General features: G+C 48.3%; 1 protein-coding gene across 4 annotated transcripts in view; it reads right to left on the bottom strand.

Moving 5' to 3' along the window:
- Nucleotides 1-2,847: 2,847 nt before the first annotated feature.
- The window catches only part of EPS15L1 (epidermal growth factor receptor pathway substrate 15 like 1), a 113,745-nt gene continuing 101,259 nt past the window's right edge, over nucleotides 2,848-15,333 (bottom strand). For 2 of the 4 annotated variants that reach the window (XR_002774983.1, XM_003796525.3), the window contains 2 exons: nucleotides 8,620-8,825; nucleotides 2,848-3,432 (listed from right to left, as the gene is read on the bottom strand). Coding sequence is in view for 3 of the 4 variants with exons in the window: in XM_003796525.3 (XP_003796573.1) it covers nucleotides 3,286-3,432; nucleotides 8,620-8,825 (353 nt within the window). In the remaining variant the exon portion in view is untranslated. The remainder of the gene's footprint in view (nucleotides 3,433-8,619; nucleotides 8,826-15,333) is intronic. The other 2 variants (XM_023517193.1, XM_023517194.1) reach the window with 2 other exon arrangements.

The following is a 15,333-nucleotide window of genomic DNA, read 5'->3' on the forward strand; positions in this document are numbered from 1 at the left end:
TATGACTGCAGGGACACATGCCTTGGGGCTTTCAAATATTTTCTGAGGCCTCCCCTGCCCCACCCCCACAGGAGGAAGGAAGCCATGGGAATCGCCTCCAGCTATGACCACATTCTGGGAGCTTCTCACTGTACCAGAGGGGATTAGAAGCACCTTCAAGTTTACAAAGTGAACAAACTCCCTAATCCATAAAACAAGGCTGTTCCACTGGCACCAAAGAATTCTCTCTCACACCACCCTCAACTCCACAGCCATAGAGAACCAGCCTGTAAAAGGAAGATTACCAAGGCCTCAGTGTGTCTTGGGTCAATTGCTATATTCCCTGACATGTGCCATAAACTTCAACTGTGGGCTCACAGTTGACCACTGAACAACATAGGTCTGACCTGCCCAGGTCCACTTTTATGTGGATTTTTCTCCTGTCTCTGCCACCTGTGAGACAGCAAAACCAACCCCTCCTCTCCCTCCTCCTCCATCTCAGCCAACTCAAACGTGAGGAACTAAGATGAAGACCTTTGTGACGATCCACTTCTATTTAAGGAATAGTAAATGGATTTTCTCTCCCTTATGATTTTCTTAAGCTTCTTTGATTGTAAGAAAGAGTAGATCTTACATAAAACATAAGAAATCTGTGTTATTTTTTCCGTTATCAATAAAGCTTCTGGTCAACAGTAGTTAAGTTTTGGGGAGTCAAAAGTTACATGCAGATCTTTGCACAGGGGTCAACCGCCTCAGCCCCCATGTTGTTGAAGAGTGCACTGTATTTTCAATCTCATAAACTATTGCCCTGAGATGACTCTATGAAACAAAGTATCTAAGCCTGAAAAGCTGTCTTTTTTTTTTTTTTTTTTTTTTGAGACAGAGCCTCCAGCTATCCCCCTGGGTAGAGTGCCATGGCATCACAGCTCACAGCAACCTCCAACTCCTGGGCTCAAGCGAGTCTCCTGCCTCCGCCTCCCAAGTAGCTGGGACCACAGGCGCCCGCCACAACGCCCAGCCATTTCTTGGTTGCAGCCGTCATTGTTGTTTGGCGGGTCCGGGCTGGGGATTCGAACCCGCCACCTTAGGTATACGTGGCTGGCGCCCTAGCCGGTTGAGCCATAGGCGCCGAGCCTGAAAAGCTGTCTTTTAAAAATAAACCTATCTCCAAGGGATCAAGGTGAACACAGCAGTGATAAGTCATGCCAATAGCAGCTACTCTTATCATTTATTTATTTTTTAGAGACAGGGCTATGCAGGTTAGAATATATTGGCACAATCATAGCTCATGGTAGCCTCAAACTCCTGGGCTCAAGCAGTCTTTCTGCTTTGGCCTCCCAAATAGCTGGGACTATAGGTGCCTGCCACAATGCCTGGTTTGTTTTTCTGTTTTTTTGTGGAGATGTTGTCCAGGCTGGTCTCCAGTTCCTGGCCTCAAGCAATCCTCCAGCCTTGGGCCTCCCAAAGTGCTGGGATTACAGGTTCCTCCAAAGGGGAGGGAGAAAACAAAGGCATTCCCAGAGAGAGAACACTGAGACGTAACTGACTTCCTCTACTATGATGGAGAAGGGGCGGGGTCCATACATGTTCTTCGGTACCCAGTAAAGTCTGATTTTGAGGTGGTACATTCTGGCATTTGCATCTCACTCCCTTCTGAATCTGCCCGGTTTGTGTGTCAGAGGTTCTCTGCTGTATGGTGCTGTGGATTGAATGCTCCCCCCAAAGCCTGTGTTAAAACTTGGGATGATAGAAGAGGTGATTAGACCGTGAGGGCCCTGCCCTTATGAATAGATTCAAGTGGTTACTGTGAGAAAAGGCTGTTCTAAGAGTGAGCTTGGCCCTCTCTTGTGCCCTCTTCCTCTTCCATCCCCCTCCATGGAATGACTAGGGCATGAAGGCCCTCACTGTACACCGGCACCTCAATGTTGAATTTCTCCATCTCCAAAACTGTATAAAATAAATTTCTTTACAATTACCTATCTGTCATAGTCTATTATAGAAACATAGAACAGACTAAGACTTCTTGCATAAAGGTTGATCCAAGGCTGTGCTCAGGCTGCTCTGACCCTGGTAGGTTTGACCCTGACTTGGGCCCAGCAATACTTTGTGAGTTTCTAATCATCTTAATCTAAAAAAGGCTGACCTGGTATACAACGCAGGGGTCAGGGTAGGGGTTGTGCAGAGGACATCTGCAATGTCCTCAACAACTCGAGGATCTTCCCAACTATATCCATCTTCCAGAATGAGCTAAGGGAAATCAATGTGCGCGGGTTGGTGGTGAGAAGAACTTTGTGCACACCCAGCATTGGTAAACCACATGCAGGAAGCTCAAACTGGAGTCATGTGTCAAAGTGCTTTGGTTGCAGTGAGGTCACAGCCAATGATTTCAGATACTCTTTGCACTGGCAGGGGATGCATTTCGGAAAATTGTGGAAAATTTCCAAAATTGGCTCTCTCTAAGGACCCAGAGCAGTGTTTTCCAACCTTTTTTTTTAAATCTCATGGCATACTTTACCCTATAGTTAAACTTCCACGCCACACTTAAATTATGTTGATCAAAAAACAGTAAAATAAAGAGAATATACTTACTGTGCTTTGAACTTCTTTCAAAAATAATTTAGTTAATGATCTTTAAAAATTTTCACCACACACCTAAGATCCTTTCACAGCACACCAGCTGAAAATCGCTGCCCTAGAGTAGCCTCAAAAACTTAGGATTTAAACAGGAATGTGCAACCATTTCCAAAGTTGATCTGCTCCTATGCTACCAGTGCAAGGAAAACAATTTATAAATAGATTAAAGAAGATTCTTGTGTTTTATATTAAAATATTTTATATTAATCATTCAAACTTCATTTTTATACAACGAATGCATACATCGCTGGGGGGAGTGTGTCTCACTGGATGCGGGGGGCAGGGCTGATGGGCAGGGGTGAGGAGGGATGGGGCAGGGAGGCCTTTGGCACCCCCCTTTGCTCGGCCAGCCGCCCTGTGCATGTTCTCAGAGGAAGAGGTGGGTTCAGTTAGCCCACAGTGGGTGGCATACTGGAGAGAAGGACCCAAGATAGCCTGTGCAAGACACTTCCCAAGGAGATGTGATCTCTCCAGGTCTTTCTGACTGCAGCTGCATTTGCATGACCTGAATGAGCCCTCCAGAGTGCCTAGTTCTTGATGTATGGTGGCTGTGGCATGTCACAACATGAAATGGGGACTGCTCTGAGTGTGTGTGTGTACATATAGACATCTGCATCATCTCCACTCTTATACCGCCTGCGCCCCATCCTGCCCTCGCTCACAGCCCCGCGCCTAAGCAGCGGGCATGTCGGCCTTGCTGAGCGCGATGGCCAGCTCCAGGTCCTCCTGCTCCTGCCGCCGCAGCCTCGCCAGCCTCTCCTGCTCTGCCTTCTCGCTCTCCCGCTTGGCCCACGCCAGCTGTTGCTCCTCATTGCCAAACTGCAAAGGAAAAAGGGAGGGTGGGTTATATGGCTCCGGGGCTGACACCTGTCAGCTGTCAGGGATTTGCAAGGCTAGAAGGTAGCGTGGAAGAGGGGACACATGGCTGAGTGTGACCTTAACGATGACCTCTGGGCCTCAGAGAAACCAGCTGCCCCACCCCTTAGAGAACCTGGGACAGACAACACCAGGATGCTGAGTGGCCAAGAGGTGCTGAGATGGGAGGTTCAGGTGCACGTACACCTGAGCTGCAGGCGCGCCAAGGGGCTCTGAAGCCCCAGAATGCAGGGATGACTCTGCCCGCTGCGAGTGCAGCATCTCTATCTCCAGCCATGCTGGGGAGCTCTGATCCACACATTCACCAAAACCCTGGTATTTACTTGCCATAAGCAGTTTTATAGAGATATTTTTCTGAAATGTTCAATTTTTAAAAATCATTCTTTTAAATAAAATAGGAGAAAACCATCTTTATCCAGATATAGGCGATCTCAAACCATTCAACATATCTTAGCTGAAAAGAAAAGCCGGGGTGGTGCCTGTAGCTCAGTGGGTAGGGCACTGGCTACATATACCAAGGCTGGTGGGTTCTAACCTGGCCCAGGCCTGCTAAAAAACAATGACAACTGCAACAACAACAAAAAAAATAGCTGGGCATTGTGGTGGGCACCTGTAGTCCCAGCTACTTGGCAGGCTGAGACAAGAGAATCGCTTAAACCCAAGAGTTTGAGGTTGCTGTGAGCAGTAATGCCACAGCACTCTACCGAGGGTGACATAGTGAGACTCTTGTCTCAAAAAAAAAAAAAAAAAGAAAAGAAAAGCTGCATTTGAAAGCTCCTCCCTGCCATGGGCTCTCATTTCCCTGACATCCCCATCACTCTGTGCTCTGTCCCCACGTGAGACACCTCCAGCACTGTTGGCCCCAAGGAAAGCTGTTGCTTGTTTGGTCTTAATAGTTTCCCTTAATCAACATCTCTCTCCATCCAATGCACTGCCTCTGTCCAACTCCCTCCTAAACTTTATTGGGGGCAATACTGAAGATAAGACACATGCGTAGCTATGACACATGCAGGAGTGTGACTCTTCCCAAAGTCCCCTAAGGAGGAGAGTGACAAGCTCACTATGATCTAGGCCAGCGGTTCTCAACCTGTGGGTCATGAACCACAGGAACTGTATTAAAGGGTTGTAGCATTAGGAAGGTTGAGAACCACTGATCTAGGCCCTCATGGGGGCCCCTGTAGATTCCCCCAGGGGCACTGAGAAAGGGTACACATGGGAACACTCATGGCCACTTCTTCACACGTAGCATGTATGACAACCCAGGGTATGGGCCTGCTGTCACAGCACCCCTCTGACCAGATGGGGACACTCTAGACCCCCTTCCTGGGCCCAAGGAAAGGGCATGAAGCTATCAGCTGTGACTGACAGGGACGCTGGGTGAGCACTGGCCTGTATGCCATCTTGGGTTCAAGGCTCAGTGCCCCACTTGAGGTCACCAAGATGCAGTATGGGCTAGAAGGAGGGACTTGGGGGCCCCATAGAAGCTCTGCGGGCAAGTAAGTGGGGTGACTTCAGATGGGTGGTTTCTGAAGGCTTCACAGCCTGATGGCTAGTATGGGGGAGGGATGAGTGGAAAGAGCCAGATGCGGCAACCAGGATGGTGCAGAGCCCAGGAGGCTTCCCTCCACCTGGCCCTGGGATGCACACAGGGGATAGGTGTGTGGCGGTTCAGTATGAAGGAAAAACGTCCCCTGGGAGGGAAGGCCAAGGCTTTTAGAGGCACTGCCCAAATGAGCACTTGGGGACATAATGGATCTCTGGGTTGGAATCCCTAAAACCTGGTCCCTCCTCCTGGCCTTTGTGTTCCCATCACAGGCCACAGATAAGTGCCTCCCCCAATACACACACTTTGGGGAATTTTCCAACACCTCATCTGGAGAAAAACAAGGAAAAAACAACAAATGTTGGTGGAAATTGTTCCATAGTGCCACTGACAGGGACCTCGCCCTCCGCCAGCCCTGCAGATGGCAGTGGGGGAAGCTGACAGGAGTGACTGTGATGATTCTAATCAAAGTCTAGAACCAGCCCCAAGGAGCCAAGTAACAGGCCTATTGGGTCCAAACCACACCTTCTGGCCTTTTCTTCTTAGCTCATGTGTCCCAAAATGTCATAGAAGAGCCTCCCGCTCGAGGGGTCTGCATTTCCAAATTAAACATGCCAACAGGAAACTTCTGGGTGATTTTGGAGTCCATTGGTTCAAGGCTGGTTCATGAATCTGACACTGAGACTTGTGTTACGAAGTTATGAGGTTTGCACACATTTGCTGTGATGTCTGGGCAAGGTGTCCAAAAAGAAGAGTCTCTGCAGCTCCCTCTATGTCTTGAACAAGGGAGACAGGGCCACTTTCTAGTTCTCTGATCTAGAGGGATCACAAGATGGACCAGGATCTAGAAGGCCCATGTGTGCTGAGGTTTCGTGAATGGTAAGTGGGATGCACACCAGCTCCGATTTCTGCTTCCCTCTGCTACAGCACGGAACAAAGACACAGCAGGTACAAGAACACTGCCTTTCTAAGACACACCCTTGCTGAGGTCTGCCCACTCAGGATGCAAGTTAAGCGGGGTTTGATTTCTGCAGTCTCTTGGAAATTCGTAGTGCAGATGCCTTAGCACATGGGGGCAGGGGGCATCATGGACGGCCCCCTGGGGCACCCAGCACCTCTCCTCCCTAGGAACAGATGCACCTGTGCTCTGAGGCATCTGAATAAGCCCTACTGCATGCAGGGACACTCCTAGCTGCCTCCTGTTCCTTTACTTATTCTGATGTGGAAATTGCATCCAACTTGTTAGACAACACAGAGCACAGCTTAGCTTATCTGAGATCTGTGTGCTACTCTTAATGCAGACTTACAAGAAAAAGAAGAACCGTTCTGCTAATCTGTAAATGCTACTTCCTAATAAACACACTTGCTTGAGGCAGAAAGGTTTGTTTTAAAAGAAATGCCAGAGGAGGAAGAGGTTTCCTTGAACAGCTACAAGCACAAATAACCCACTGATAGAAATACAGGGCTCGTAAATTAAGAGAGTTCCAGAGTGGCACAGACAGGGCTCCAAGGCTCCAAAGGGATAATCAAAAAGCAGCATGTGAGTGACATAAGTTCCCCTGGCAGCCAACCTGGACTGAGTTCCTTTTGCTCGGGTAATAACATATCCTGAACAGCACTCTTAGAACACCTGATCTGCAAGATTCCTGATGCCAGTCTGCTGGCCAGCTGGAGATCACTTAGCACTGACTCAGGGAGGTGGAAATACTCAAACTGGAGGAACCCCAGCTTTGGCCTCTTCTGAGTGAGCACAAACATTCAAGGTCTGGTGAACCTAGATACCACTGGCCCATCAGGTGAATCCCCAAATGCCATGAATCTGGAAAGATGTTCTGAGTCCCCAGAGAAGGGATGGGTAAGACTATGGTATGATTAAGTAGACAAACAAAAACAACAAAGTGTCCTGTCTTTGCTTTACCCATCCCATCAGAGTAAGCCAAACTGCATTACCTGATAAATTCCTCTGGAAAAACCAGGGTGTTTACAGTCGAAAAGGTGATTTTAAACAGAAGACCAGTGGAGATATATATTAGCCTGGGCACAATTGATTCCCACCTGAAGATGAGGGTGATGAATGATAGGGGTGGTGGGGTAGGGGGTGGGGGGTGGGGTGTGTTTTAAAATCAAAGTTAACAACTGTCCTGAAGCAACCAGAAATGTGAAGCCAAACAATAGCTTAAGGCCTTGGATATTAAAAAAAAAAAGTTTCTAAAAAATGAGCCCCTTGGGGGTGGCGGTTAGGGTCACAGGAAATAGAACCATTCATTTCAGAAAGAGAACAGTCATTTCTTTAAGCAAACTTCACTCACCTAACTTTTCCCTACCCAAGACAGAGTACCTGAGTCATGTGTGAATAGCTCTTTTTTTTAACAGCATTTAATATTTTTCCACCAGAAAATAAACGGTATGCTATTTAAGAAACTCTAGATAAAGTGGGTTTTGTTTCTGGTTTTTATTAACAATGTCACCATTTTGTACCCATCCACAGTGTGCACAAACTGTCAACAAAATTGAACTAACTGCTGTCATAAAATATTTACAGGTCAACAAGAGCCAGCAACGTGGTAGGGTCTTGGGCAATTTTAAATAAGCCACAGGATAGCTGTGCACAGTGGATGTCACCAAGATGGCTTGGAAACAAATCGGATGTTTTTGTTCATTGATAAGGCAGGGCTTATTTTAAAATGGATAGCCAACTACACATAATACATCTTACATTTAATGAGAAAACTAGATATTTAACACATTTGAGGGAGGAAAACCATGTTTTGTGAAACTGATTTCTGAGAAAACAACACCTGCAGTTCTTAGAGAACAAGAGTTCTGTATACCAAGGAGGGTGCTGAAGGACTCCCTCAAGGGACAGCATTTGACAATCGGGAATATTTTTATCACAGAGGAAACAAAGCCAGATTTTCAGAATCCCAGAACCAGCTTCTGAAAAGGCACTTAACTTTGCTAAGTGTCTTTTTTGAGCCCTTTTGTTTTGTTTCATTTTGGCAAAGGATAGGGTTCAGAGTGCTTGTTCTAGATTGGATTTCTTTATTCCTTGCAGCTGGTAATTGAAAGAAAAGTCAAAAAAAAAAAATCAAATTGTTTTTCCTTTGTGTTCCATGCAAGGCTTCAATCTGTACTTGCTGCACAAAACATATCTGGCCAGAACCACCAGGACTTTGTGCATAAAGACCTTTCTGGGGATGACAGAATCCTAACCTAACGTTTGCAATATTGTTTTCATACTTCAAAAGTGTCTGACATTTTGGCTTCCAAAAATCACTGAAGGCAATAGCTTCATGTGACAGAAATAATAACATTCTACCACCCTGCAGGAAGAAAACCATATGCCCTTACCATACATAGAATATACAGACCATAGCTCTTTTTTTTTTATTAAGAAACTTTTTCTGACAGAAGCGGCAGTACCGAATAAATAACACAAATGACAGACAGCATGAGGTGCCGAGGACGAATAAGCTGGGAGGTTTGTCAAGTGAAGGAGACAAAAAATAAAATAAAATAAATAACCCCAGAGGAGCTACAAGCGCAGGGTGGGAGAGGGTGCCGCGGGTGCGGACGACTCAACTTACAGAGGTGAAGTCTGCAAAGCCCGAGGAAGAGGCCTTAGAAGGCTTAGCTGAAGAGAAGGGGACAAATGGATCTTTTCCACTAAATGGGTCCCCAAACCCCTTTTTATTTTGGAACGGGTCGCCGCTGTCAGCCCCGAGTGGCTGGAATGGATCAGGGGGTTCGGGAAAGTCTGCAGAACCAAGCTGGCTTACAGGTGTACTTTTACCTGGAAAGTTTAGGAGAAAAACAAAAGGAGAAAGAAAGAAATATAAGTGACTCACCACTGAATAGAGCAGGGTAAATGAGTGGGTCAAGCCCAGCTGACTTCTCTGGAAACCCTTTTGCTTTTCTGGGGAGAGCTAGGAATTCAGCTAATGGGATGGACCCTGGGAAATGCCAGTTTTATTCAGCTTTATCCCAGGGACTTAACAGGTTGTGAATGACAAAATAAAAACACTTTGGATGACATAGACACACAAACCCACACACATACACCAGCCAAAACATGAAAGTTGTCCTTAAAGAGTTTACAGGCAGGCACATTTCAAAGTGATTCACTTGAGTGTGACAAGATACTTACTACCACACTGTGTTAAAATCACAGCTGAGCAGAAAAATACACTGTAAGCTTCTAAAAGTTAAAAAAGGGCGGGGGAGTTACTTGACATGAAAGGGGGGGATTAGTTTCACAATGTGGTAGAGTTATTAGGCATGTTAGGTAGGAGGGTCTGCAGGCGGTTCACCAGACAAATGCATTCTGCTGCCCTGTTTAAATTCTTTTTGGCTCCCAGGGCTGTCCCTTTGGTGTTGGTGGCTCAAAGGAGCAGGGTTTGTTTGGGCCCTTCTGGATTTTTGCCGAGCAGGTGACTCCAGGATGCCTGGGTCCTACAGCAAGGCACATCTCAATTTAGAACTGAAGGGAAATAAGGCTGTGAGACCATGGGGGGTGGCCTAGGAGCAGGTGGCTTCTCCCAGCCTTTCAAGATTTGCCTAGTGAAGGGAGGCCCCCTGCTAGAAAAGCCTCTTGGAATCTGCCATTTTGCAGCCCAGCATAGCTGACCTGATGCTCTTGCCTGACACGGCTTTGTCTACCCAATAGGTACACAAGGTGGTCAGAGCACCTGCAGGCCAGACATTCAATCTGATCTGAGCATCACCCTAGGCCGGAGGCTTGATGACACTTGATACAATTCCAATTTGCTAACTGAGCTGCCTATGGTGACTCTTTAAGGTTCAAAGCTAATGTTCAAAAAGAAAGTAAGAACTCCATGGTTACCCTGGACCTCTGGCTGGTCCTGGCAGCATCCAGCCCTGGAATGCCCACCTTCTTCACTAGCCTCAGTCCCTCTGCACACCCAGATCTAAAGCCATTCTCTGTACTTCTCCAGCAAGTCAACCAGCCCAGGCCACAATTCTCAAGGCCCAAAGGGCTACAGGGCCACAGCCTGCATCTGCCACCTGTACCTCTGGGGCTTTGGCAAAGGCAAGTGCCTTCTTTCCACTGGCTTCGTTTTCCTTATCTGCAAAGTGGAAATGAAGAGCAGGGGCTCAGAGAAGGTGAACTGCACCAGCATGCACATCAGGCACTTGTATGGTGGGGGCCCATCAGGCCTGCAGCCCCTCTTCTGGAAACTGAACTTTACTTGTCTCTCAATTGGGGCCAACTGGAACCAGGTGACATAACATAGAACTGCTGGAACCCAGTCTGCTCTAAGCCTTAGGGATAGAGCTTTGAGCATCAAGGGCACAGGTGATCAAGGAAGCAACAGGAATGAGTTCGGGCAGGATTACCCACTCCTGTGAGAGTCCTGAGTCTCACCTAGATGGTGTTGGGACATTGGCGGTGGTGCCAGGGGTATGGCCACACGTGGGTGCATTAGTCACTGGAATGAGAGGACCTGGCCTGCTCACTGCCCAGCACAGCCACTGCCCCTTTCTTTTTGCGCATTCAAGGAAACATGAACAGTCTTCCTTTTCACATCGTGCACAGAAGGACATGGAGCCACAAGCGTGGGCAGCCCACCCCTGCAGCCAGCACCCTGGCTGTCAGAGCAGAGTAGCCCAAAAGGGGTCTGCCTGGGTTGCTGCAGAGTTCCTGGCCAACCTCTAGCCACCAACGAACATGGGAAACCTTTCCAGATTTCCAATGCCACAAGCAGCACCCCGCTGTGGGTCCATCTATGCAGATTTTCTTTCTTTCTTTCTTTTTGGTAGAGACAGAGACTCACTTTATTGCCATCAGTAAAGTGCTGTGGCATTACACAGCTCACAGCAATCTCAAGCTCTTGGGCTCAAGCGATTCTCTTGCCTCAGCCTCCCAAGTAGCTGGAACTATAGGCACCCGCCACAACACCCAGCTGTTTTTTTGTTGCAGTTTGGTCAAGGCTGGGTTTGAACCCACCACCCCTGGTATATGAGGCCGGCATCCTTCCCACTGAGCCACAGACACCGCCCCATCTATGCAGATTTTCTGGAAGTGACACTGCAGGGTTAGAGGGGATGCCCATTATGGCCTGCCATCTCAGTTATACTGCCCTGTGGCTTCAAATCAACTCAGTCAGCCACCAGCCCAGCTAGTAAAGCAGCCCTGGAAGTAGAAGGAGCTCACATAGACAGCTCTGCCCAAACCCCAGGGTGAGCCATACGAGACCCTTCCTCACAAAGGCGGTGCCCAGCCCACCTTGGGGCAGGAATGTGGGCCTTGTTCTCCCTCTGACAACACCTGACTCCTCAGGGAAGTCCCACAGCCTGCTGTGTCTTGTCCCTTCTTATTCCCAAATGCCCCTCCTGCCTGCCTGCTGCTCCGTGCCATCTGCCCTACCCCTTCTTCCTCCCTTGACATTCCTGGGTCTCCTGGCCACAGCCCCACTAGCCTATCCTGCTGGCCTTTAAGAACTGCCCCCACCACTTTCCACCCCCAGCAACTGGCACACTCTTGCTTCATGGGATGAGCCCTGGGCAAGTCACTCCTCCCTTTGGAGGGGGCAGGCAGCTCTGTGGGAGGGACCTGCAGACCCCATCCTCTCTCTGGGAGCAATAGGAACTCGACCACCCTGGGCCAGAGGGGGCCGGGTGCACTACCTTCAGCTCTCTCATCCCTAGAAACCATCTCTCCCCACCTTGACTGCCTCCCCTCAGCCAAACCCACCAGCACAGTGACTTTTCCTCTCACTGCTCAGCCCTCCCCAGGCCTCTCCACTTGGGTAACCCCCCTTTCCTCCACACTGGTACCTTTCTGCCTCTGCCTGGCTCTGGTCCTTCCTTCCAGCATCACCTGGGAGCAGCCTTAAGGCTGGCTAGTGTGGCTAACTCCCAGTCTACGGTCTCCGCAGCCCTTGTCACACAGCTTTGTTGTCACATCACTTAACCGTGTAGTTTTTCTTTCTTTGACAGCTCCATGTGGCTGGGGGTCCTGCTGTCAACCCTGTGTCTCCCCTGCCCTCTACTGAATGAAGCCCCCCCCCCAAAAAAAAAACCACTCACTTCCACTCCAGTCCCACCTCAGGCTGACAGTCCCTGTGAATTGGAAAGGCTCTCATAACCAGCAGCACCAACCTCATCTCTCGACAGCCCTCCCCAGGGTCTGGGCACACATCTCTCCCCCAGTAGCCCTAGGGTTTCTTTCCTGGCTCTGCTCAGAAGGTACTCCCAACTCAAACACCACTATGGGCTGGCACCTTCTTGAGGACCCTCTCCTCCTCAACACCTGTGCTCAGCTCTGCAGGCTCACCATGGGGTATGGCGGATGTGGCCCTGGAAGATAGTGAGAGGCATAGCAGCCACCTCCTTGGCCCTGCAAGGCCACTCTTAGTCTCAATATCCTAATCCAAGAAAAGGGCTGAACTATGCCATTACCTTCTCCAAATTCCTATGTTGACGTCCTAACATCCACTAACTCAGGATACGACTATATTTGGAGATAGGATTTTTAAAGGAGCAATTATACAAAAAACAGGTGATTGGGGTGGGCCCTGACCCAATGACTGATGTCCTCAAAGGAGAGGAGCTCAGGATGCAGACACACACAGAGATGACCACAGGAAGCCTGAGCAAGCCAAAGAAAGAGGCCTCAGGAGAACCCATCTGCTGACACCTTGATCTTGGAGTTGTGAACATCAATGTTTGCTGTTTGAGCCGAGTAGCTGCCCCAGCAGAATCATGCTGGAGTGGGGAAGGGACATGGCTGTGAACAGGTGTATGTGAGGAGACACCAAGGCCACCGGCAGCGTTATCCTGGCGGACAGTGTCTTGCCCATGGGTTTTCATGAGGAAGAGACGGTGGCCGCAGCCAGTCTCTTGCACCCCTCTCTGCCTCTGCATAGCCTCTCCCTTCACCTAGAAGCCCCCCTCTCCCAGGTGCTGACACAGCTCTGTCCAAGTCCCCTGGCACTGGCCTCTAGCATGCCCCAGGGCCAGGTCTATGAGGTCTGGGCCCAGTACACCGCAGGTGCCAGCCATTAGTGCCCTGTGTCCTTGGTGCTGGCCAGCCCAGGGCTTGGCAAACAATGGGCTTTGGCAGGACCTCCAGAGCCAGGTGCTGCCCATATAAAGTCCATGGGTCCTAAGGGACCCAGAGCCCTCTGGGGAAGCACTTCTGGGAAACCAGAAGGGAATAAAGGCACCAGGCCTTCCAGGATTGTAGAAAAGAACTAAATTAACCTGGATAGCAAATTCTAGCAAAGTAAACAGTATGCATTTGCAAGGGACAGGCTGACGTGGGGTGGACCAGTGACTGTCTGGGCAGTGGGGTAAGAGGAGGTTGACCCCAGCTAGGCCCCAAGAGTAACCACCACCGTGCTGAAGGTTCAAATAAATTCATCATTTCTGAATTGTTTTTCTTCTTTTCAGAGAGTATCTTTCTCCCTTGGTTTGGGGGATTAAAAAAAAAAGAAAAGAATTGGGAGTGGTGGTTTAAGAATCCAACCTGCTACAATTTTGAGCTGAGGTTTCTGACGAGCAAAGAGATTACTGAAGAGATGAAAAGCTTCGTTCACACCAAGAATTGCCTCTGCCTGGTTTTGCTCCGTTGCCGAAACCATTGTTATTTGAAATCATGACTATGTTAATATGAAACCAAGGCGCATCAACTGCTTGCCTCTTGTTTTCAGAGGGGAAAAAACGGTTTTTTCTCGGGTGTCTGTATTTGAGCTTTGGCGTAGAGGCAATATCGCACCTGACATGGTCAAGATTGGCCAAGTTCCCTGTTCACCTTGCTAATGACCAGGGACTTTGTGGGAAGAAGCCCGGGCCATCCTTGCAGGGGTAATGCCCTCCGGCCAAACTTCCCACTTTTGCACACTGATTTATTTTTAGCAGCTGTATTTTAAAACATTCTGGGTCTAGTTCCTGCTTTTATGTAACCACTTCTGCTAACTCCTTAATCGTTTTTCCGATTTTCGGAGGCGCAGCTTATCTCGAATGTGACAAAGTGACTTCAATTTGCCTCCAGTCCCTGAAACCATCTCATGATAATGTGACCAAAGCCAGGGTTTCATGCTTTTTCATGGCTCCAGGAAACATGAATAACGAGAAATCTTTACTGAGGTGTGTTTCAGAGAAGGGGTCAGAAATCATTAAAAAAATCAGTATAAAAACTAACTTGGATGATGCAGGCCCACGGTTCGGTACCATCGTTCCTAGACATCTGTGCCAGGAACTACCTGACCCCCACAGCATAGAAGGCAAAGAATAAAGATAAATGAAGTTCTAGACCCCTGAGGGTGCTCACTCAACACTCATGGTGAGCCTCCACTAACAGGGGGTATGAGGAATATAAGATTGAAGAAAAAGCAAAATAGAACTTATTTTCAAACCACAGCAGTTTCAACAGTTACCCAAGCGGTGTACCGAAACCACACACAGGACTGACTTTAGCAAAAACAATAAGAACAGAATGGTTTACCACAGTGTGTGCTGTTAAAAAAAAAAACTCAGTGGCCGGCTCCACCCTAGTAGAAATTTCTTTAATTCTCCTATTTCTCAAGCTTTTCAGGGCTGCGAGTGCCCCTGGTACCCAGGCTTGGTGCTAGGTTCCGCTGGACACATCGGGGAACAAAGCTCATGGTTCTGCCTTTTTTATGCTTTGCAGGAAAACCTTTGCCTGAAGCGTCCCCCAGAGCCAGAGTGGGAAGAAAGGATAGAATACAAATACATCCCCTAGCACTAAAAATGGTGAACACCTTGGAAAACCTGGAAAAAGGGAAACTCTCCTGGTTTAAGTTCTTAGTACTTAGGAAAAAAAGAGGTTTTAGGTAACGTACGGTCTTAATAAATCTGATTAATAATATTAAAAACAGACAAGAATGTTGTGATCCATGCACTGGATCCAACCAGACACTTGCTGAGGTCTGTACATACATTTTAGTGCTAAAACTGGAAAATGCAGCTCTGTAGATGAGAGAAAAACAAAGAGAATAAAACTAAACAAAAAAAACAAAAGGTCTGTGGTCGGGACAGCTGCTCACCTCAGCTATTGTCCTATGCAACACAGGATGTTCACACAACTGCCATTCATCCCCAACACAGAACGGCCACACAACTGTCATTCGTCCCGCACAACACAGAACGACCACACAACTGTCATTCATCCCCAATACAGAACGGCCACACAACTGTCATTCGTCCCGCACAACACAGAACGACCACACAACTGTCATTCATCCCACACAACACAGAACGGCCACACAACTGTCATTCATCCCACACAACACAGAACGGCCACACAACTGTCATTC

The sequence above is a fragment of the Otolemur garnettii genome, unplaced genomic scaffold (genome assembly GCF_000181295.1).
Source record: "Otolemur garnettii isolate 467f Iridium unplaced genomic scaffold, OtoGar3 scaffold00105, whole genome shotgun sequence".
NCBI classification, from domain to species: Eukaryota; Metazoa; Chordata; class Mammalia; order Primates; family Galagidae; genus Otolemur; species Otolemur garnettii.